Source organism: Vipera ursinii (genome assembly GCF_947247035.1).
Source record: "Vipera ursinii genome assembly, chromosome: 2".
Taxonomy (NCBI): Eukaryota; Metazoa; Chordata; class Lepidosauria; order Squamata; family Viperidae; genus Vipera; species Vipera ursinii.
The window spans coordinates 110,084,161-110,109,269 of record NC_139513.1 but is presented as its reverse complement, the minus strand read 5'-3'; the positions used below and the strand labels follow the sequence as shown (position 1 = coordinate 110,109,269).

The following is a 25,109-nucleotide window of genomic DNA, read 5'->3' as shown; positions in this document are numbered from 1 at the left end:
GCAAACATCTACACCTTGGATCTGCGCAAGACAGCACAGTCCTTCATCTCAGTTGCTCAGTTCACCTCAATAAGGACTGCTGGAGCTTCTGCCATAGGCCTTTCCTAGTAGTACAGTAGTCATAACACTAGATTGACATGCATAACTGCTCTCATTTGAAATCCAGCAGAAACATTTTTATTACTTTTTTCCCTTCTTTCTTTGAACTATCTACTTTTCTTGTTTGCTTGGGTATTGGGTATGAGGGTTTTGTTTTTGTTTTTTGGTATTTGTTTTTTATTAAGTCCACCTATGTACTGGTTCATTATTTGTCCTTCCACCTCAAATAAAAAAGGGTTCACCTCTGCTCCCAAACACTCCAAATGAGTAAGTAAAATTCCTCTACCTCAACTGATTGGAAAAGTGATTGAACAGTACACCAGGGGACCTATCTAAACAATAGCACAGGTAGTCCTTGCTTACCAACTGACTTGCACAGTGACTGTTCAAAGCTATGATGGTGCCAAATAAAAAAAATAACTTTGCAATCAATCACAGTGTCCCATAGTTACATGGTGACCATTTGTGTGCTTTGATATCAGGTTGTGAAGGCAGAAATAAAACCGTAAGTCATGGTTATGTGATTTCCTGCTAAACAACAGCATCATTTAATGGCTGAGTTGGTGGACCCAATTATGATCAGTGTAAAGAGTTACCTGTAAAGTGGGTAGTTCAGGGAAAAAATAATAATTAAAAAACCCATTAGTGAAATTCTACCTGCCCTGCAAATATAATCACTAACACTAAACAACACTAAACTAATGCTACAGCAGACCTTACTGAGGCACTGTTAGGAAAAAGAAAATTGTATTCTAAAGTTGGCTGCTGTGCCTGCATTTAGGTGCATTTTGATACTTCATCTTTACATGTATATTTTTAATGTAACTTTGCATACTATTAGCTGTACATACACGTTTATAAATTTATCCATGTCCAATAAAAATTGACCACAAGGAGAAAGTGAGAAGCAATTGTTTTCCTGGCATGGAAGACTGGGGGGAGTACAGCAGCTGGAAAACTTCACTATGGGGCCCAGAGTTGCTGCAAGTCTGGACTGAACATCTGGCAACTTGTTGCCAAAATGTCCCCATTAGACAGAATTTTCTTCAACTGCTTTAGAGTCCGGCGACCATCAGTCCAGGTGGACATCACGTGCTGTTTTGGGGATATGTTTCATCTTTCTAACTACCATTCACCAGTATGCATTCAACAAAGCTTACTTTGCCTTTTTTTTCTATTTTTAACTTCATAATATTTCTGCCTGCATTTTTATTGGGTTAGATAAAAGGGAATTGGGGACATCTTATAGCTTTAATAGCTGTAGAGAAATAAAATATTGGCAGGCGCAGCTTGTTAAGTTACATTGTCCTTTGCATCTTGTACTGATTTCTGGCCATTGATATAAAATTCCAGACCTAAAAGCGCATGCATCAGTACTGTTTATAGCCTGAGTGAGCAAAACTGCTCATGGGAGTTATTTAGAAAGCCAAGCGGAAAGGCTCATGCAAAAATGGCTCTATTAGCTTTATTTCAGTGGCTGAGAAATAGCTTTCACAATTGGTCTCCCAATCTCTATCGCTCTAATTGATCGTTTTTGCTACTTCACTGTAAAACAAAAGCAGAGTGTTCCAAAGTTGTTGTTTTTTTACTTCTGTGATAAAAGAAGTTAACAATTGATTTTTATCAGCATTCACACCAATAGCTTAAAGGTAAGTGCCTCTAAATCATTTTAATACTGCGTGAACAATACTTAAGAAATAAACTTGAATTTGAAAAGGGTACCTAATTTGTTAGTAGCATTTGGAATGACTAGATATATGAACAGAATTGTTCCTAAAATCCCAAGCTACAATTTCTGTAAATTAAATGGTCTTCTTCCCTTCTTCCCGCATACTATTTAAATTAGCTCTGTCCTAAAACTTGAAGAAATTTCTGACTTCTTCAAGCAGGAACTTTATTTGTGAAAGAGGTACTTTTGCACCCCATGAAAGGACTTGTGTTCTTATACAAATGATGGTCTCTCCCTAACCTTTCCTTGGTACCCCATCACATTCCCAGCAGCTGCTTCAGAGGAAATTCTAATCTCCTGCACCAGATTTGGGAATTTGAATGGAAGATTCAGTTGAGGGGGAGGGGGAGGGGGAGGGGGAGGGGGAGGAGGAGGATCTGTTCTACCAAGGACCTCAATTCTTTGCTTAGCCTACTTGACAAGTAAACAGCCTAGTAGACAGCCTACTATCACACATAGTAGGAATGGGTATATTGGTTTCAGTCTGTCATGCAATTCTTAGAATCACTAAGTCTATGTTTATATGTTTATAATACATAGACTTAATTTTTTTTAAAAAAGTATTTTTTTTAATTTTTTTCAGAGTCCCACTCACAAAACTAACAAAAGTAGTAACAAACTGCGAAAATATTTAATGATTTTCCCTTCTCTAACATACATCTTAACTACAAATAGTATAGTAATGATTTCCAAAAACCTTACAGCAAAACCTTAAGTATCATTAAATAATCAATTACGTAGACTTGGGATTGCTCACCAAATTGCTCTTCATGCTGCAGCTTACATGGTGATTACTGCATAATAATTTTAAAAAATAAATATTGTTTTTAAAAATTACTACGGGTACCACCCTGTTTTAAAATAAGCCATGGTACTCCCTTTAGGCAAAATGCAGGATGATTTCCTACAGTGGCTACTTGTGCAAGAAGCCCATGTTTGAGGCGTTAGAGAGTAACTGATGCCAAAAATTTCAAGGGCCAATGTCGATTTCAATTTTCACTTGTTTCCCAGGATGCTTTTTTGCATTCAGACTTACTGCAATTTTGGCCTTGATATTAGCCAGCTTTTCCTGGGCATTAGCAAGCTCCGCATTGGCTTTGTTGAGAGCCTGACGCTTGGGCTCAACCTCACAGTACACATTGTAAAAGCGCACAATGTTGATGACCCAGGAGCAGAGCCCAGCAGCTGCATAGGACTTGGATGCCACCAGTTCTGGGTTGAAGGTTTTATCCTGAAGATAAGGTTGCAAGGCTCGGAGGCTGTTCTCATGTATATTCTCTTTGTTGAAGTGAATCAAAGAGTCCAGGAAGCTGTCAACCTTGTTCATGGCCACCTTAGCTGCTTTCCAGCTCCTGTCCTTGGGGACCTTACCACCTGAAGCCAGGAGTACCATCACGGCGGCAGCAACATTGCTGACAGCAGGTGGTGGCGATCCAAACGTCTTCAGTTCCGTCAGATTGGTCTGAAAGGGAGAAGAAAAGGACCAAGCTTGTGAGATGAAAATGAATGGCTTTTCCTTTTTACTTTTCTGGTAGTGGAGTAACCTCTAGAGCTATTAATCGGAGAGAGAAACTTTGAAGCCTGGAATGGCACTCTGAATTTTAAATATTATGACTCATGCTTTGTAAAGCAATGAATCCCTCTAGTGGCTTGGGGCCATTACCTGCTTGTTAAACGTGAGAACCAATCACATTTCTTTGGCATTGCAGCCAAGTTGCAGGACACTGAAAAAGCCCAATTAGATTTCAGATTTACATGATATGGAAAAAATAAGCATAACCAGGAAAAGATCAGCCTGACCTGAAACCGACAATGTATGTCTACAGCTGCAGAAGGAGTTTAAACGTGGACATTAATTGAAAATTCTCAGAGAAATGTCTGCCTCATGAATCTTCAGCCAGCATCAGTTAAAGTGATTTGGGTCATGAAGCACCATTACACTGTACCTGCAATCATACTGGGAATAACTCATCAAGAGCAACAAACCACATAGTGAAGCTGTCTCATGCCGCTTACCTAGTACTTTTGAGAGAAAAAACAGTCATGCTTACTGACCAGTCACTGAGCACAACCAGGATCCTTATATGAATGCAGGCACCACATGGCAAGATAACAGAATATTATTATGTCATGCTATGGCTTCATACAATCAAGTGGGATATTATGATTTGATGAACTTAAAAATATTTTAGGGTTTCCTTACAAAATGTTTTTGACAAATTAGTTTATATGAAGGGAATGCTGCCTGGATACTCTTTCTCCATGAGTGGCCAAGGCAAAATATCCCTGATTTCAATAAGAGGCAATGAAGCTTAGTCCTACTGGTGAAATCTATAACAATTAAATATATTCAAACACACTAAGTTCTCAAGTCCTTTGTAAAGTCTTTTCTTACTGAAGTTGTGTGTTTAGTTTCTTCCATTACAGAACAAACCTTTGGCATATCATGTATTCAAATACACGTGTGGCACTGAAACCTTCTCAGAGCTGCATCATACAACATACTAAGAAAGAAGCCATTGTAAAAACTCTAATTTTATGTCTTTATCGTGCAGTTGGTTCCTTATTTTCATTAACTCCAGTCAAGCTATTAAAAAGAACTTCTCATTTCAATATCAGATATGACACAATTAAAAAGAAACATTCAACTAGAAATGGCTCATGTAAGACCTCTTCTGTCACACAATGACAAATTCCAAACCAGAATCCTACCCACCACCCATCACAGAACTGACATCCACAGTTTGCTAAATAGCAAAACTTACAGTAAGCGCATATAGATTTTTAAAGCCAATGGAGGCATTCGTATGGACCAGCTATTTTGGGCAAAGAGCTATTCCATTAAACCAAGAAGAAATGCATATAACATGCTGCCATTCAGCAGACACAAGAACCCTGGCAAGGCAAATGACACACTACAGAAGGATTCTTATTCTGATGTCAATGGACATTGACAAAGAACATTTGTAAAACAAAAACCCAAAACACTTTTTAATGAAAACCATAAAATTCATGGACCTGAGTGCCTGGGTAGGTTGTTCAAGAGTCTAGAAGGAAATCAAAGTCATCGAATTAGAAGAAGCCACTGAAGCCTATCCTATCTCTGTGTATTTAATTCCTGTTTCTTAAGTACGTATAGTATATCATTTGACTCAAATTTCTTTCTGCTTTTTTCAGGCCATTGTACTAACTTACCTAGGTTTATTTCTGACTTCTAGGATATCAGCTATCCAACACTATCTAGTGTCATCTACAAATTTGATAATTATTTCCTGCACCTCTTTTATCCAAGTCATTAACAGAATTGTGTAGAAGAGCAAAGGAGCCAGAATTGAATCTCAGTGCCTCCCACTGGTCTGATGAAGAACCTTTAGTGAGCTTTCTATGACTATAGTTTTCAAGTTATATATCAATTTCATAGTGCATCCATCCACACTTAACTGTTTTGTTAATCAAAAGCTGAAGATGCCAAATGGATAGTACCCATACAGCCAGCTGAAGAATATAACAATTCCCATTCTGAGCTTGCTTGCTTACTTCTGGATTCATTTGTCTGTTTAGTTATTTTACATTATTAATAACCTATCCCAATCCTAATGGAATCTGGGTAAGAACTGTAGACAGTCATACATATTTGAATAGTATGGTATGGATACTACAAGATACTGATTTGTAATAATCTGGAAAAGCAGCAGGATGTTGTTCTCACTATAAGCCTGGAGGCTATTGCACTGATTGGTTAGGGTCGATGTGAGCATAAATCCCTTTCTCTCTTCTCACTTCATCAGCAATTTTCAATTTAAAAAAAACCTGACTGAACTTTTAATAAGAGTAATAATATAAGCAGTACATTGAACAATGTTTAAAATGGAAGACAATTCACCCAACATCCATCATACTCAGCCATGCTAAACATTCATGAATCTGAAGTCCCAGTATATCTAAAGGACACCATGGTGGAGAAGCCAGTTTAGGTAAATCCATTGCCCAAGGATTTGTCTAAATTATTTTAAAGAATTATGTTCTGAGCATTAGACCCGAGCTCTGATATTTCATCAACTCATGTGGACCTCTGGGTGATATTGGATTAATCCATTTCAGTTCTTTGTCAATAAAATGAATAATAATGAAAAATACATTGAAATAGAAAATAATAGTATCTATTATTATCTATGTTTTAAAAAGCAGGTTAGAGGAACAATATTTCAAGTGAAAAGTGGGCTGCTAGTTCAGGCTGTTGGATACATCATCTCTCATCCATCAAATTGTTCGTTCATGGAGCAGAATAGAGGAAGGAACACTTTGTGTCTAATTTCCTTCTCTATTCTGCTACTTCTCTGTATATAAAATATTTAAATATGGAACAAATAAAAACCACTCCTTTGGGACTGCCCATGCTGATTTCCCACACTATTATTTTCAGTGGTTCTAGAAAATTCTGTGCCTTTTGATATATAAATAAATATACATTGCTTGCTGATCAACTCTTGCTTGCTTGCTTATTCTCTCTCTCTCTCTCTCTCTCTCTCTCTCTCTCTCTCTCTCTCTCTCTCTCTCTCTCTCTCTCTCCTGTTCTAATGTTTTCCTGATGTTTAATAAATAAAAATCAAGTTATGGTTTTGCTACCTGAACTGAGTGGAATCTATGCCTTCTCTGATCTGGACATAGGGATTGGCTAGAAATCACTAGAAGTACAAATTACCCACTGCAATTTTCCAGAACAGACAATAGCACACAATCAAGACTGAATAAAGTGGGTGAAATCAAGAATTTTGTTGCACATTGACTGAAATCTGTGAGAAAGTAAAGAAGCCCTCCACTCAGATCCAGCTGCAGTGGGTATTCATTTAGTTTTCAAATGGCTGCGTGCTTAAAGTTACAGACATGTGTGAAGAACCATCTCTTGTACAAAACTGTAAATGGATGCCACACTGCAATATGGAAGGCTCTTTCTGTGATACAGCTATTGCATACTGCAGCTGGTACTAAAAGGTGTTGCTGTACACATTCATAATGTTAATCCACCTGGATAATAGATTAACAAAATCAGAAATACAGCAAACTGCTGTTGTTGTGGTCTTAACACAGATGTCACTGTTCCTTGCTAGAAAATATATGAAAGTGTTTCAGCTCCAGGTAGACTCCACTGTCAAATAAATCACCCAAACTTTTGTTTGAGAGTGGCATTACCAGAAGGATTTAGCTGAGATACATTTCAGCACTTTGTACTTTTAACCATTTTCCACCCACACATCTCTGTTTCAGGCAGAGGAGTAATTTAACAATGCTGTTCAAATGGCTTTCACTGTGGGATCTCCTATACTCACCAGAGATGATAGACATAGAGCTCCACAGAATTACTGATTCAAGCCCAGGATTTTGGAGACTGCTGCCATTGCTTGCTTCATCCCACAATGACCACTTCTGAAAGTTGTAGGACCTGGAGCATCCTCTGAAACCTCTTTCACCCACTATTCAAAATCCTAGGAAGCCCATGAAGGCAGCCGGCTTCTCTCACCTTTGAACTTGGAGGTAGCATTGATAGCTTTATCTACCACAAACGTGCCCATCCTCCTTTAAAACCTCTTAAAGGACAACTCATCTGCAACATTTCAAGCTGTTGCAGGTACAGGCAAGATGAAAATCTCTGCCCTTTTGGGCTTATATCTATGTGCAACATCTATGACCTAAGGAGAGAAGAAGTGGGACTTGCTTTGATGCCACAAGGCTGCTGTCATCACCCAGGCTTCCCTTGTCCCTCCCCACCAGATGCCACTGTAACTGAGTGAGATGTGAATTTGCATTCATTACCTTTCCTAAATCAGATATCATGAAGCTAAAAAGATTTACGTCCCACTTTTTTAATTATACAAAGCATCATTGCTTTGTATTTTGTTTCTCTGATAATTCTCTGTTGCTTCTGTCTTCTGAAATAGAAATAAAGCTAGGCCTGGACAGAGCCTTTCCAATGGTTGGTTTGATGCTGCAGTGCCCATTCAAAAGTGTAGGATTTTGTATTTTGGGAGGAGGAGGAGGAGAAGGAGGAGGAACCGCATTTTGTACAAATGTTTTTTGGAAATTCAAGTTCCAGCTAGGAAACTAGGACTTATTAAAATAATTTAAGATGTAACATGTGCAAGGTGCTTTTCCATAAATCACACAAGCCAAGAGGGCTGGATTGTTATCTTTCGAGTGAAAAAGCAAAAATAATGTCACAAAGAGGAAACAAGATCCTAGAAATACATAATTGGCTATGTGAATATTATTGTTAAAAAATACTCTGTGTTCCAGACAAAGGCCTACACCACCTTCATAAAGGACCCCAGAGGAGTGACTGGATATAGTACATCTTATAAAAACCAAACATGGAAAATGCTTGGCAGGCAGCTTGCCATTCTCATCAGGGTGGGATCAGACCATAATAAGAGGGGGAGGTCGGCAAAATCCCAGAAACAAATAAGCGGTCAAGTATCGGGGCCAAGAAAACAGAACATGAAAAAGGACTGAGAAGGCCTCATCAGGGACCAGACTTTTGCACCTACAATCGAGGTGGCAGTTGGTGGAATTCAGGTGTTCCTATACCAACCCACAGAGTAGAATCAGAGTAAACAGGTAGAACTAGAAATACTAATTTGAGAAGACAAATGCGAAGCCAGATGTGATGTCATTCATGATTGGCACATAACAATAGGCGGCTACAAGAACAAATCTAAAAGAAAAGGGGAGGGGCGTTGCACTGTTTGTAAAGAAAAAAAACATCCTTGTACAGAAATATGTCAGTCAGAGCATGGTAAGTATTTAGGTTAGAATAAAAGGAGGGGGGGGGCGAAAGGCAATACCATTGTGAGAATTTATTATAGACCACCTGGGAAGGCAGATGAACAGATGAGGTCTTTCTGCATCAGTTGGCCAATCTTTCAAAAAGGCATGCAATAGTGCTAATGGGAGGTTCAGTTATCCTGACATCTGCTGGGGATTTGCCAACAAATTATTCTCTCTCCTGATAACAACTTCATTTGTCAGAAGGTGGAAGAACAAAGGGTTCTGCTGCCCTGAATCAACAGGGAAGAATTGGGTGAAGAAGTGAATGTGACTGCCACCCTGTGGGAAAGTATTCATGTTATCCTCAAAGTTGTGACATCAGATTAGAGGAGAAATTGAAGAGAGTCGGATCTGCATATTGGATATCAGAACAGCAAATTCTGAAAATTCGGAGGGAAGCTATTTCAAATCCAGCATCTCAAATCCTGAAGAAGAAAAGTATCCAGGAAAAAGAGGACATTCTAAGAAATCAGATACTGAGGATGGCATTGCAAACAATTCCTCTAAGAAGAAGAAAAAATGAGAAAAATGTAATAAGGCCAACGTGGATGCATGCAGAACTCTCTAAAAAACATTGGGGGAAAAGTGGGGGAGGTATGCCTAGGACATGGAAAAAGCATATCAAATAAAGAACACAAGATAATCTCTGAAGCCTGTAGAAACTTTGTAAAAAAAAATGTTACAGCTCACAATGAGCTGAGATTTGCAGGAGATACCAAAGATAGTTTTAAAAAGAAAAAAGAAATAATTTGAGTCTGTTAGAAATAATAAATCAAAGTGGAGAAGCTGCAATGGGGATGATGAAAGGCAAGAACTTCTTAACTGCTATTCTGCGTCTGTCTTCTCTCAGAAGGGAGCCCTTGTAGCAGATATTTTGTTCTATTGCTGTGACTACTTTTGGACCTTGATTTTAAGTGTCCCTATTGTACAGTCTAAAAGGGACACGGTGGCTCAGTAGGTTAGGACGCTGAGCTTGTTGATCAGAAGGTCGGCAGTTTGGCGGGTCGAATCCCGAGTGCCGCGTAGCAGAGTGAGCGCCTGTTACTCGTCCTAGCTTCTGCCAACCTAGCAGTTCGAAAGCACGTAAAAATGCAAGTAGAAAAATAGGGACCGCTACGGTGGGAAGGTAACAGCGTTCCATGCACCTTTGGCATCTAGTCATGCCGGCCACATGACCACGGAGACATCCTCGGATGAGCGCTGGCTCTTCGGCTTTGAAACGGAAATGAGCACCGGCCCCTAGAGTTGGAAACGACTAGCACGCACGTGCGGGGGAACCTTTACCTTTACCTTTACCTATTGTACAGTCTAAAACACTGACCTGGGCCTCAATTTTTATAACTTAGTCCTACATTTATGCTTAATGACAGTTCTTTCGGTGGTCAAAAAATCCACAATGCTCTGGTTTTTGGTTTGGTTTGGTTTGTGAGTTCCTGCTTAGTGGATGCCTTTCTATAATCTGGGGCTGGCCAAGTTTCTTGACATTTCGATTGAATTTGCTAGAGAGGATTTATTTTAATTTAATTTAATTTAATAACATTTATATACCGCCCTTCTCCCTGAGGACTCAGGGCGGTTCACAGGGCAGAATAAAATAGCAAATACAAACATTAAAAAGAGATTAAACAATTGCCCTAGTTAAAACAATAGAAGTACAATTCTAAAAACCCCAAGATAAAATTAAAAGACCAAAGATAAAACAACCCCACCGATCCCCATCAGGCTAGGCCAGCTTGTACAAACAAAAATGTCTTGAGATCGCGACGAAAGGAGCGAAGATCGGGCGCCATCCGGAGCTCTACCGGTAGCTGATTCCACAGCTCCGGAGCGCCCACAGAGAAGGATCTCCCCCTGGGGGCCACCAATCGACATTCTCTGATCGGTGGCACCCTGAGGAGGCCCTCTCTGTGGGAACGCACAGGGCGCAGGGAGCTTGATGCCGGCAGCAGATGTTCCCTGAGGTACTCTGGCCCCATGCCATGGAGGGCTTTAAACACCGTTACCAGTACCTTGAATCTCACCCGGAAGACAACTGGCAACCAATGCAGCTCACGGAGCAGAGGTGTAACGTGGGAGTATCGGGAGACTCCCAACACCACTCTCGCGGCTGCATTCTGTACCAGTTGGAGCCTCCGGGTGATCCTCAAGGGCAGCCCCATGTAGAGAGCGTTGCAGTAGTCCAGACGAGAGGACACGAGCGCATGAGTGACTGTGCACAAATCATCCCGGCTAAGATAGGGCCGCAACTGGCGCACCAGGCGAACCTGGGCGAAGGCCCCCCTAGTCACAGCTCCTATATGGTCTTCCAAGGTGAGCCGTGAATCTAGGAGGACTCCCAAGTTGCGAGCCCTATCTACGGGGGGTAATAGTTCACCCCCCATAGCCAGAGGTGGAATGTCCGAATAAACCTGGGATGAAGGTATGCAAAGCCACTCAGTCTTGTCGGGGTTGAGTTGAAGTCTGTTCCTCCCCATCCAGACCCGAACCGCCTCCAGGCAACGGGACATCACGTTGAGGGCATCACTGGGGTGGTTTGGGGTCGAAAAGAAAAGTTGGGTATCATCAGCGTACTGATGATACCCAACTCCAAAGCCACGAATGATCTCACCCAGCGGTTTCATGTAGATGTTGAACAGGAGAGGCGAGAGGACTGACCCCTGAGGAACTCCACAAATGAGAGACCTCGCGGTCGACCTCTGCCCCCCTGCCAACACCGACTGCGAACGTCCCAAGAGATAGGAGGAGAACCACTGTAAAACTGTGCCTCCCACTCCCAGTCCCCTGAGACGCCGCAGCAAGATACCATGGTCGATGGTATCGAAAGCCGCCGAGAGGTCTAATAGAACTAGAACAGAGGAATGCCCCCTGTCCCGAGCCCTCCAGAGATCATTCACCAGCGCGACCAATGCCGTCTCCGTGCTGTGCCCGGGCCTGAAACCCGATTGGTACGGGTCTAGATAATCCGCTTCATCCAGGACCAGAGGGAGCTGATGCGCCACCACACTCTCAACAACCTTTGCAAGAAAGCGAAGGTTGGAGACAGGACGAAAGTTGTTCAATACAGCTGGGTCCAGGGCAGGCTTCTTGAGGAGAGGCCTCACCACCGCCTCCTTCAAGACGGCGGGGAAGATACCCTCACTCAGAGAAGCCGATATAACTGCCTGGAACCAGCTGCGTGTCCTCTCCCGGGCTGCATAGACCAGCCAGGAAGGGCACGGGTCCAATAAACATGTGGTGGTGCTCAGCCTCCCCATGATCCTGTCCACTTCCTCCGGAGTCACAGAATCAAACTCCTCCCAGGTGATATCGACAAGACCGCCCGTGTCCTGATCGTCAGACTCTGCCCAGTCAGAGTCCAGACCGGTCCGAATCCGAGCGATTTTGTCCGACAGATGTTGGTTAAACTCCTCGGCACGACCCTGCAAGGGATCCTCCCTCACCTCCTGATTTAGGAGGGAGCGAGTCACCCTAAACAGGGCGGCCGGGCGATTATCTGCGGACGCGATAAGGGTGGCGAAGTGGTTAGACCTCGCCTCCCTTATTGCAGCGAGATAAGACCTAATGTAGGCTCTTAGTCGCAATCGGTCGGATTCGGATCGGCTGGACCTCCAACCGCTCTCTAGGCCCCGTCTCCGACGCTTCATCTCCCGGAGCTCCGCAGAGAACCATGGAGCTCGACGGGATCTGCACCGGGTCAGGGGCCGCAGGGGTACAACTCGGTCAAGAGCCTCAGTGGCCGTCCTTTCCCAGGCTTCCACTAATGCATCGGCCGAGCTGTGAGCAAGGGAGGCAGGTGGGGGCCCCAGCGCCGCCTGGAACCTCTGGGGATCCATTAAGCATCTGGGGCGGTACCATTTAAGTGGTTCCAAACACCCACGGCGGGGGGTGGCAAAACGGAAGACCAGCCGCAGGAGATGATGATCGGTCCATGACAGGGGCATAATAATTGGAGAGCCCCCACCAAGATCATCTAACCACCGTCCAGACAAAAAAACTAGGTCAAGGGTGTGGCCTCCTTCATGAGTCGGTCCCAAAATTACTTGCGTCAGGTCCATGGCCGTCATGGAAGCCATGAACTTCCGAGCCAACTCAGATGATCCTCCCAGCGATGGTAGGTTGAAGTCCCCCAAAACTATAAGTTTCGGGAACTCAACCACCAGCCCAGAGAGGACATCGAGCAGCTCAGGCAGGGCTGCTGCTGCGTGACTAGGCGAAAGGTACACCAGCAGCAAGCCCAACTGCGCACCAGGGCCGCATCTCAAAAAGAGAGACTCACACCCGACTATCTGGGGAACGGTGGCCTCCCGTGGACACAAGGTCTCCCTCATAACAACAGCCACTCCCCCACCCCTACCCTAAGCCCGAGGCCGGTGCAGCACCCGGAAACCTGGTGGGCAAAGATCAACCAGAGGAATGCCGCCCTCTGAGCCCAACCAAGTTTCCGTGATGCAAGCCAGGTCCGCCTGCTCACCCTCGACCAAGTCTCGGACGAGAGGAGCCTTGTTAGCGACCGACCTGGCATTCAAGTACACCAGCCGGAGCTCAGGAGGCTGCACATCCTCACTCCCGGGACCTCGGGGCGGAACCAGAGGGTCGGAGTGCCTCACCGCTTGTAAGCAGCGAAGAGGCCTTCCCTGAGACCGATACGGCCCTCTGTTCCTACACCTGCTGCCATTCCCTATCGTCGTGGGGATGGATAGTCCCACGACTGGCCCTGGAGCCCCAGAAGCAGCCGACCCCCGCTCCTCCCCTCCGCGATCAGCCTCAGCACTAGCCTGAACAGAGGTAGTTGGACTGCCCCCCTCATCCAAACAACCAAGAAAAGAACCCTCCCTCCTCCCTAACCCCCAAAAAAATTTTGACAAAAAGCAAACCAAGGACCTCCTATTAGGTTTATGTCGGAGGCCCATAGCCGTGCCCGGCCATCTCTCAGGATCCCAATAAATGGGACCTTCCTCGAGATTGTACTCGGCTGGAAAGGCGGGCCGCCTCCAGGAAGGGGGAGCACCCCTGAGGGCGAGCAAGTCCGTAGAGGAGTACCTAAGACAAGGCATAAGAGCAGTCCAGATATAGGCAGTCCATAGTCAATTGATTTAAGGAGGAACCAAACAGAGAGCAAATAGGTGTCCCGAGCCTCCACCCAGCCACTGCCACTCAGCTGGGTGCCACCCCAGGACAGGCCAACCACCGCCCTCTCACGACAGTTGGAGAGCCTATACCAGGGGGAATGGTCCGAAACATCCATCCTGGGTACAGCATGTCCCCTAGAGCTCTCACCTCTAGGGGCAGCAGATGTAAGTTCAGGCCACCCTCTCACTGTGGCCAGTACCCAGGGAACTCTGAATCCTTTGGGGACGATATGTGAATGGCAATAAAGAGCAGTCCGAAGGCAGGGATGAGATAGTATATTACATCATCAAAGTCTGCACTACTAGATGGCAAAATCCTCCGCTGCTCTGTCCTTCGAGAAGATTGATCATGGCCAGTTCTGCAGTCATTGGGGTCTTCCAAATAATCTAATTCTTTTAGGTCCACAAATCCAATGGCACCAACCAAAGTCACAACTGGTGCCACGGGAAGCATAGATCTTTCAAGGGACCACTGGGCTCCACTGGGATCCACCGGAATTAACCGGCTAGCCCAGGAACCTTCGAGGCCACCAACAGCAGTGAAAGTACCAGGCCATCTAGAAAGAGTAAAGTAAGCAGAGGAAGCGATAAGTTGAGTGCAGCATCGCCGCTGAGCCGCCAGGGCCACTGCCACCACCGGAGCGTTGCTGCAGATGCCGCCGCAATTGCTGCCGCCGCCAGGACACTGATGGAACCGAGAATAATCCAGCCCTTCCCGCCACCGATCGAGAACGGGCCAACAAGGCTCAGGCGGGAACGGGCAAACAGTCAGACAGACAACCCAGCAAGCAGTCGATGGAAAGGAAGGCCTAGAGCAGCCCTGGAGCAACGCCGCCGCCGCCGCCGTCCCCGTCGCCATCGGAACGAGCCAAGAACGCCGCCGCCGCCGCGGGAGACCAAGCCGACCACAGAAGCGGCCCGAAATGGCCCGAAGCGCCTCCGCCGAAACCGCCAGCAGCGAGGGACCATCCGAGGACGCCAGCTCCGCCACCGCCGAGGACGCCCAGCAAGCAGTCGATGGAAAGGAAGGCCTAGAGCGGCCCTGGAGCAACGCCGCCGCCGCCGCCGACCCCGTCGCCATCGGAACGAGCCAAGAACGCCGCCACCGCCACAGCCGAGGAAGACCAAGCCGACCACAGAAGCGGCTCGAAATGGCCCAAAACGCCTCCGCCAAGACCGCCAGCAGCGAGGGACCCTCCGAGGACGCCGGCTCCGCCACCGCTGAGGACGCCGCTGCCGAAACCGCCGGCCGCCGAAACTACCAAGTACCGCGAAAACGGCCCGGAAAACGCCCGAGGGAGCGGGTAGGCGCCGCAAACATCCAGTCCGAGAAAGCAGCAGAGCCGGCAGCAAAACAGCAGTCCAGAACCTTCATCCTTCAGCTGCCAAATCAATTGCCCTCACTATCCCCCCAACCCAGAGGGTGTAAACACCCCTGGGGGGCTCCTAGGACGCCTATTTTCTGAGACTTGCAGAGCTCACCCTAACAGATCCGCCTGCACGTCCGCCATCTTGGAATAATCTTGGAATAATAATTTATGTTTGTTTTTCCCCTTAATATCATTCAGCTACGAATAAACACGGGGGGGGGCTGAAAGTTATGGAGTTGTGATCCCCATATCTAAAATGCATCTGCAATAGTGGTGAATATCTGTAGCTCAGGTATAGGATGAGGGTGAAGGTTTGTTCTCCAAGCTTGTGGGTTGGTTTCCAAATGTTTCATTACCAGGCTAGGCAACATCTTCAGTGACATTTAGGGGATGTCTGTGTCAGTGCTCTTCTATTTACAAGGGCTTCAGGTGTGGGTGTGTAACGTGAAGGTCTTGTGATGAGTCATCAGAGAGAGGCTTGTGATGGATCTTGTGATGGGGAGGTTACTTCAGGCATCTCCCTGGATAGAAGCAACAGTATACCAATCCTAGAATATCTAGCAGGCATTATCTTCTTGATTTTATCTTGAACTTCCAAGATTACCATCCTGATGTCCAATGTGAGCCTAAAAAGAACTTAGGCTGAAATCAGCCAATAACTCTAATAGTCCAAAAACGTTTTGATATTTGGCATTATTTTTTTAGCCAAGAAAGTATCTGCATGTGTGTGTGTGTGTGTGTGTGTGTGTGTGTGGTGTACAGATTCCCATACAGCAGCAGGGTACCAAAGCCAGGTGAGAATATGAGGTGGGCAATCTTTAAAAAAACTGTTATACAGAGCATCAGAGCATTAACGAGAAACTATTCTACACAGGTAGCAGTTGATGCCATTAGTTATGATTAAATTTATTAGATAGCAGTACAACTGCATGCTAAGCAATTGAGAGCTAAGTCCAAGCAATCTATTTCATTACCTCCTCCCCTTCTCTCCTTTCCTGACAACCTGTATTTTTCATTACTTTTAGTTAAAAAGCAATGCTGATACTTTCCCCTGGCACTGCTTCATTAAAAAGCACAGGGCTACTAGGTCTGGATTACTGATTGAAACTTATGAATAAACACACATCCACAGCCAATCATTCATGTCACTTGATGGGCTAAACTCTTGGATGCAGGTGAGAAGGAGCATGTGGCGTTTAGTGTCTGCAAATCCTGCCACCTTCAGTCTCCAGGGAAGCTTCAGGCTTCCCATTAATCTTGCCTTAATGAGATGTTGTACAGCAGCAAATGGAAAATTGCCACTGTTTCGTTCTTTTGCTTAGTTGCCACCTCTTTTTGTTTGTGTATTTGTCTCTCAGCTGCTTGGGTTTTCAGGGAGGGGTAGTTTAGCCGACTCATAGCACAATCAAGGAACAATTCAGCTGATGAACAGCTAATGGAATAGGAACATTGGCTTAAGGAACTTGCCCACACCAGCCAGTGTGGGGAAGTTCCATTTGATGGTTTAGTTTTGGGAAGAGTTATCTAGATCAGGGGTCCCCAACCCCCGGGCTGGATCATGGAAGTGGCAGCTGAGCGCACATGTGCAGCTCCACTTACATGCACAGCAGGTGGGTGAGCATGCATAGATCCATTTGTGCAAGCAGCATGCATGTGTTCCCATCTCTTGCACAAATGGAGCTGTGCGTGCACACACAGCACTCACACAGAACCATCCCCTCTCTTCCCCCCCCCCCACTGGTCTGCAAAGCTGGAAAGGTTGGAGAGTGCGGATCTAGATTATTCCAATTTCTACAATGAGTTGTCTGTGTACATGTTCGCTAGATTACCTTAAACTAGTTATTTTTCAGCTGTGGTTCACAGAAATCTTCCAAGTGGCCCACCAGTTAACTATCTAAAATCCCGCTCAGTCATTCAGCATGACTGTCCCTGTTTACCCTTCATCCCTTTGCCATTCAATTCCTTTTATGTCTTAGAGCTTCTCCAGTGTGATGTCACACAACTTCCATTTCTAACAAGAGTTCACTCTCGGTGGAGTTTGCAGACTGAAGCCCTCAATCATGTATCATGCCTATCACTGCCTGGAGCTCATGAGTCAGTCTTGCTAACAGGAAGGCGAAGTAGGAGGCTGCAACTCTGCCCCATTGCCTGCTTTATGCAAAGTAAAGGTCACAGTAGCTTTCTGTGCTTTACAGAATCAGTTCTTATGTTCACTGAGTTCATTTTCCAGTTGCTTATCATGCTAAGTTGTCTTTACTGATTCACGAAAATGAATCATTGGTTAAAAACAGGTTCGCTTAAGTCTATCATGTCAAATTGAGTAGTAGAACTCATAAAACTGACCATGGTGAATGGATCCTTAGTTCAAGACTATGGATCCATGTATAGCTTTGCAATGTGGAATTAGGAACTTTCATTGACAATTCACAAAGCCAGGTATGAATGGGAGACATAATCAACATCTAAAAAGGGGGGATTTCATTGGGATAGAGAAACATTCACCTCTAGCTCTGTGCATTTTATGTTATGAAAATTTGCAAAGGATGCTGTTAACCAAAGGATTGCTGCTCCTGCATGTCAGAAAGTGCATAAAATATTCAAATGCATATTAAGAAATCCAGCTTTAAAAGTTAAGTCCATGAACATAAAGAATTAGGATTACAGATAGTCCTCAACTTCATGCATTTAGTGACTGAAGTTACAACAGCACTGGAAAAAGGGACTTAAATAGTTGGACCTGATATACTTAAGACCATCCTAGCATCCCCATGGTCATATCATCAAAATCTGAGTGCTCGGCCACCATCCTGTAATTATGTCAGTTGTGACATCCTGCGATTGCCACTTGCAACCTTCCCAGTTGGCTTTCAACAAGCAAAATCGATAGGGAAAGCTGGATTTGTTTAATGGCTGTGCGACTCTCTCAACAACTGCACTTATTCATTTAACAACCATGGCAAAAAAAAAAGGTCGTAAAATCAGGCACAACTCACTTATCAAGCATATTGTTTAGCAACAGAAACTGTGACTGTAAGTTGAGGACTACCTGTATGTGAAACCAAAGCAGCTTTTTCTGAACTAAGGCTGAATTCATAGTTAAACAATAGAGGCAGTTCTCTTCTTCATGCTTTCTTTTACATCAATTACTGAAGGAAAACGTGCAGTGTGAATGTACGGCTCTCCCTGCATATGAGTGCAGAGATCTTCCCAGGTAAACAGGATACTAGGAAACATTACTCCACCCTCCTCAAGTACCTTATTCAATGTGTTGAGGGCTTGCTGGGCAGCAGCAAGGGCAGGTTCAGCTTGTGTCAAATCTTTCTCACAGTCCTTCTGTTTCTGCTGGACCTCCTCGGTAATCAAGGCCACCTTCTGCTCCTCCTCATCAGCAATGGCCTTCTCCTTACTGACCTTCTCTGTCTCTGTGCCCACCACCTGAATCAGCTGGTCGGCATCTTCATTCTTTTGCTTCAGCTCCACCTCCTGAGCTGCCAGTTTGGCTTTCAGGTCATCTACCTGGAGGAAAGATGAAGGAGAGCCATTCAGAAACCTTTACACACACAAGATGCAAGGTTCAAATGAAGAAATATAGATGTTTTCTAAAACCAACAGAAGCAAATAAAATAATGCATTATAATACTATAAAGGTAACTTATAAAATACTAAGGGATCTTAGTATTTCACAGATAAACAGGATTAGAAGAGTACTTTGTGATTTTAAAAAAATGAAAATGTTTCTTAATACTAAACTGTCATGTGTGCGTCTCTCTCTCTGTGTGTAAATGCATATAAATCTTCTTAGTGACTGATGAAATATAGCAGGGGGATAAAACCATAAACAACCTAAAACACATTTTTTTTAAAAAAAAAATTGAATTGTCCATTAGTGAGGTCCCAACACTTAAAGGAATAGTTTCTGGCATAAAGTAATGGAGGTCAAAAATAATTTACAACTCCCCTAGAGATAGTATGGTTCCTGCCCAACAATAAGAAGCGTCCTCCCAACTAGTGATACTACTATTAGTAAGTGGAGTTATAAGGATAGGATGCAAGTTGCTATAGAAAATATCTCTAAGAAATGCACGAGCTTAGAATTTCAGGTTCCTCCAGGGTGGATTTGCTCTGCAAAAGGGCTATTAATATACTTTCCCTCCAAGATTGCAAAGGGCAAGGCATTAAAATGACCTAAGAAAAAAGCTTGTTAACGTGCTGGACAGGTAATATTGCATGGATAATTTGTGGTGTGAATGGTCACCTATTTATATATTGCCAGAGTCAGTGACCCAATTCGCCCTGCTCTACTTGGAAGGCTACGTCAAATGCCTGTTGCCGAGTAGCATCTATGGCTCTTGGAAACCTCCCAGCCATGAGAGCTGCACTTGAGAAGCCTCACTGGCATAAATTTTCCAGGAAGAGGAAAAATTTATCAAGTAGGCTTGTAGCACTCAGAGAGTCACTAAAAAAAGAGAGAGAGAGATTTGAGCCAAAAATAAATCAGCATATGCCAGCCTTGGATTCCAGGGAGATCATTCTGGTTTTTAAACTTGAGTGCTACTGTTGGAGACTGCAACGTACTTGGAATAGTGCTCCTAGGAATCTGGACTAGGCAATGTCTAAGGGCTTTAACTTATTCTAAGAAATAGAATTTGTTTTTTTTACTTGTCATTTACTTATTTTGCTTATTTCTCGAATTTATATGGCCCCCCATTTCATTCTGAGCAGCTTACAAGAAAGCCTAGTACTAAAACCTACTACAAATCCATGAGGGGTTCTTAAAAACACAAGGGGTTCTTGGTGCTCTCTGAGCTTTTGTTGTTGTCTTGCAGACGTTCTATTACCCAAACTAGGTAACGTCATCAGCACAAATGAAGAAAGGAGGAGAACCGCTGCAAAACAGTTCCCCCCACTCCCAATCCATGAAGTTGGTTCAGAAGTGTACCATGGTCAATAGTATCATGACTGAGGGATCCAGGAGGATCAGGACAGGGACGCTGAGTCCTCCAGTCACACAAATGTGTCTAATGCCATCTCTGTTCTGTAACTCACAGAAAAAAATGTAAAAAGGATGGACTAGATCAGGGGTCGGCAACCTCGGCTCTTTTATGACTCGTGGACTTCAACTCCCAGAATTCCTGAGCCAGCATAGCTGGCTCAGGAATTCTGGGAGTTGAAGTCCACGAGTCATAAAAGAGCCGAGGTTGCCGACCCCTGGACTAGATGGAGAGAGGGAAGATATATCACCAAGGCAACAAACAGATAAATGTGCCTTAAGTCCATATGAAGGTAAAGATTTATGATGATGTCTTAAGATATACATCCCCCACACACACACACAATTCACCTGAAGATAAAAGGGAGAGGAGAGAAGGCACATTCAGACTTGCAAGATTCTCTTACTACATAGTGCCATGCCCACGATATACAGCTTTGCTGAACAGTTAATCTGTTCTCGAGTCCTGTTGTTCGGAGAGGAGGCATATTTATTCTTTGTTTGGAGGAATGGGATAAGCACTTCAATCAGCAAAACTATGTGGCGCCATTTCATTTATTTAAAGATCTTTGGACAATTGGAAAAAAATAAACGAAGAAAGGCTTTTTCTTCCCATATTTCAGATACAGCTTATAACTTCAGACTGAATAACGTTGCGACGGTGAATGCGCATAACGAATAGAAAGTTTATCGGGTTTTAAATATTCTGATGAGGTACTGAGGTTTTGATTTGTAAGGCTCTGCCAAATCCATGGATCAGGTACACAAAAAGAGAGAATCTACAGTTGCAATCGCCTTTCTCTCTTTGTAAGAAGAGATAGAATGTATAAAGAATAGAGAAAATCACATTTTAAAAAGTTTCACAAAGCTGCGGAGCATACAGTAGGCTTTAATAACAAAAGGAGGAAGGCCAGCTATTAAAAAATGCACAATTCTTCTATTAAGAATGGATGTAAGAAAAGGCACAGAGAAAAAGTATTGGTCTTATGGAGAGAAACTCCAGGGAAAACTTTTTCAGAACAAAGCAAACCCTGAAAATATTTATGCTCAAACAACATAGTACATGTCACAGTATGTGACAATACTTGTCCAATATTTTTTTTTCTTTTAAACAGATTATCCCGGCGGGGAGCAATTTGTGAGTGGAGAAGTAGCAGGAACAGTGGCACGTCTATTTCCTGGCCTAACATTTTCCTCTTTCAATTCACTGAATAAGGCTGTTTTTTTTACCCCCTTAGAAAGTTTCAAACATATATTTTGTCTCTGCAAGTGTGAACTGAAGGTAGATGAAGACATTCAAGATGCTGGGACTGAGAAACGGTGGGAGTGAATAGGTAAGTGCCCTTCATCTACTGCTCCCAAGCATTACATCAAAATTATATCCCTTGTTTGGAAAGTATTATTAAAAAAAAAATCCATTGGCCGATTTAACACACAAGACATAATATGCCTTGTTTGGCACTTAATTGAGGCAAAAGCTGCCACCGTGATATATAAACCAGGGTTTATGGGGGTATGAATTATGACTCCAACTAACCTAAAAGTTTGGAATAAATTCTGCTATCAGCCATATAAAAAGCTTGCAAATTGGATCACTTAACCTACAAGAAAGAGCCTACTGAGAAACATACTTAGGACCGACTCTGCTTTGAGGAAGATTTGGGCAAGTGTTCCTTTGGAGCAATTTCTGCACTTGCCAGAAGATGCTTCAATAGAAGAAAAGCAGTTGACTCAGTCTAATCAGCCCAATGGTTCTCCGAGGCAGAGCAATTGACTCCACTGAGACAGCAACACACAAGGTGTGAAGCATGTCATCAAGGGAGACTGACTACAAACTGTTAAGGTTTAGGAAATGATAAGGAAAGCAGTGAGTAAGTAAAGAGCAGATGCTTGGCTTAGCTCGTGTCATGGTTTTATGTTGATCTGGTTAACAGCTCAACTTTGACAGCACTGTTGATAAGTTGATTTTTCTCCAGGGTTTAACAACACCTGCACACACAAAGAGGCTAACTAGTAACCAAGGCAACATAAACCAATTTTTTTTAAAAAAAAAGGGGGGGGGCAGAAATAACATACAAATCCAGAAACATTCCTTCTGCTAGCTCTGTCTCTATGTGCAGAATTGGGAGAACAGAAGCAAATCCTCTCACTTGTCTCAGTAGAGATGATCAGCAATAATCACCAAATTGTAACTAATTAATGTGTACGTTTCGCTTTGTTAGAGAAAGAGGAAGATCTGCTTGCTTTAAGTAACTTTTGAAGGAAAGGAGAAGAAAAAGCATGCTGCACTTAAGCAAGGCCTGAGCCTTGTGATTCGGTGTGTGTAGAAAGAAAACACACACTCTAAGAGTTTGAAGGAGAATGCCAGCATGTCTTTTAATTCCAATTGTCTGGGCCGAATGTTAGGATGTAATACACTACATCAGAAAGCTTGGCAGTTAATTGGTATAGCAGGAGAGTGTGGAGTCTGAAGTAGCCGAAGGACCACTCGGGACGACAGGCTAGTAACAACAGATTTATTTAAGAGCAAAGGCAAACATAGAATAACTTGTCCGGCTTTTATAGCCGGCAGCTGGTAGTGAGGACCAATCAGCGGTGTTCCTTTTGGCGCCCTGTCAGGCAGGGACCAATCCGCGTCGTCTTTTGTTGACAGCTCCGGCTTCCGCGTGTCTTGGTGTTTTGACAGCCGCGAGCTGTCAGTGGTTGCGCCTGCGCTGTACGGTGGACGCTTTGACAGCTCAGGCTTCTTCGTAGTCCGGCGTTTGACAGCCGCGAGCTGTCAGTGGTGGCGCCTGCGCGGTGCGGGGAACTTTGACAGCTGTCAAAGTTCCCGCGTGTTTTCTTGTCAGGCTGCTTTTAGTTTATACGCTTGCTGCTGCCGTATTATTTGAACAGTTAACATATATACATCTCTCTCAGGGGATTGTTTACGTATATAACACACCCCTTACCCCTCCCCTGGTGCGTTTCCGTCTTCTTGGATGTTTGAACCTGCCCACTGATAGTCTTTTAGGTAGGTGGGTGGTCTCTGATTCCTGTTTGAGCGGCGAAGGGGTGGAGGGTGGTGAGGTTCCGGGTCTTCGTTTTGGTGTTCTTCTTCCTGGTTTGGAATAGGCAGCATTTCCGGTGGGAGCTGTATGCTGGCATTGGTTGGTTGCCCAGAATTGTGTGGTGGTTGTCTGGGTCTGAGCTGATCAATATGGCGGCGTATGTTGCCCTGTGCTTGCGTAGCTATAAGGTATGAGATGGGCCCTGTTTGTTTTATTACTGTTCCTTGGACCCACTTGTTTTTATCTGTGTATGATCGTGCCCAAATCAATTGACCTGGGTTGAGTGTGCGGGTAGGGTGGGGGTGTGGTTCTTTTTCTGGATACGTGTCAGGGTGCAGTCTGTCCAGACGTGTTATTAGCCTTCTCCCCCATCTTAATTCTGCTGGTGATTTGCCGGTCGTAGAGCATGGTGTTGTGTGTTGTGCTAAGAGGAACTGGCTGAGGCGCCTCTGCCAGTTTCCTTTAACGAATTTTTTTAATGCTTCTTTCGTGGATCGTACCATAATTTCAGCCATTCTGTTTGACGAAGGGTGGAACGGCGCCGACGTGACCAGCCTAATACAATTCTTCATAGCGAAGATCTGAAATTCACGAGAGGTGAATTGAGGCCCGTTGTCAGAGACTATGGTGTCAGGTAAGCCGTGCGTAGCGAATATTTTTCGTAAAGCTTGAATAGTGGCTTGGGACGTTATTGTTCTAAGGGGGGTGACTTCCAGCCATTTTGAGTGGCTGTCTACTACAATTAAGAAACTTTGGCCTTGGATGGGTCCCGCAAAATCTACATGTATACGTGACCAAGGGTTTCTTGTTGTCTCCCATTTATGGATTGGAGCCTGGGGTGGTTCATTCCTGGTCTCTTGACAGGTATAACACCCACCTACGTACTTTTCTATTTGTTTATCTATGCCTGGCCACCACACATAACTTCTAGCCATCGCCTTCATTTTTACAATTCCAGGGTGTCCTTCTTGTAAAATTTGTAATGTTTGGTCTATGTTTCTCTCTGGTATGATGACCCTATTTCCCCACAGCAGGCATCCTCTATGTGTTGAGATCTCATTTTTTCTGTTATAATAAGGTTGGAATTGAGGTTGTGGATTTTGAGCTGGCCATCCTGTTGTGGCCCATTTGAGGATTCTGGCAAGTATTTTATCTTTGGCAGAATTATTAGCTATGATGTTTGCAGTCAGGGGGCATTCTGGAAGTTGGGAGATTGCTAAAATCTGGCTGGCTGGGGCTGGGTCTGGGTCCCTGGTTTGTATGGGCAGTCTGCTGAGGCAGTCAGCATGACCCAATTCTTTACCTGGTTTATGTATCAGTTGATAGGAATAGGCTGCTAAGAAGGTTGACCATCTTAGCATTCTCGGGGAGAGAATTTGTGGAGTAGTTTTGTTCCACGTGAATATGCCTAGCAGGGGTTTGTGATCTGTAATTATAGTAAATGGTCTTCCATACAGGTAATCGTGAAATTTTTTGACCCCTGCTACTATTGCTAGGGCTTCCCTGTCGATTTGGGCGTAGTTTCTTTCAGCTTTGGTTAGAGTGCGTGAATAGAAGGCTATGGGTCTTTGTGTGCCGTCCTTGAATATGTGACTTAAGACAGCCCCGATTCCATAGGGAGAGGCATCGCAAGCGATGCATATTGGGGTGTCCTCCCTGAAAAGGGTGATAGTTGAACTGTGACAGATAATCTTTTTTAATGATTGGAAGCTATTCTCATGTTCTTTGGTCCAGGACCAAGTTGTACCCTTGTCTAGGAGTCTGTGCAGAGGCTCCGCAATAGTGGCCTTATGGGGGATGAAGGCATGGTAAAAATTTAACAATCCTAAAAAGGATTGCAGCTCTTGCTTATTCCTAGGACTGGGTGCGGTTTGAATAGCCTGTAGTTTTTGTGAGGTGGGGTGGATGCCCTGGCTATCT

The 25,109-nt window shown here is 44.2% G+C and overlaps 1 protein-coding gene across 1 annotated transcript in view; it reads right to left on the bottom strand.

Moving 5' to 3' along the window:
- Positions 1 to 25,109, bottom strand: part of DNAH9 (dynein axonemal heavy chain 9) — a gene marked incomplete at both ends in the record, with an annotated part of 237,237 nt that overhangs the window by 84,615 nt on the left and 127,513 nt on the right. Inside the window, 2 exons of the mRNA XM_083352326.1 lie at positions 2,865 to 3,290; positions 18,405 to 18,665. Of these exons, the coding sequence (XP_083208452.1) occupies positions 2,865 to 3,290; positions 18,405 to 18,665 (687 nt within the window). The remainder of the gene's footprint in view (positions 1 to 2,864; positions 3,291 to 18,404; positions 18,666 to 25,109) is intronic.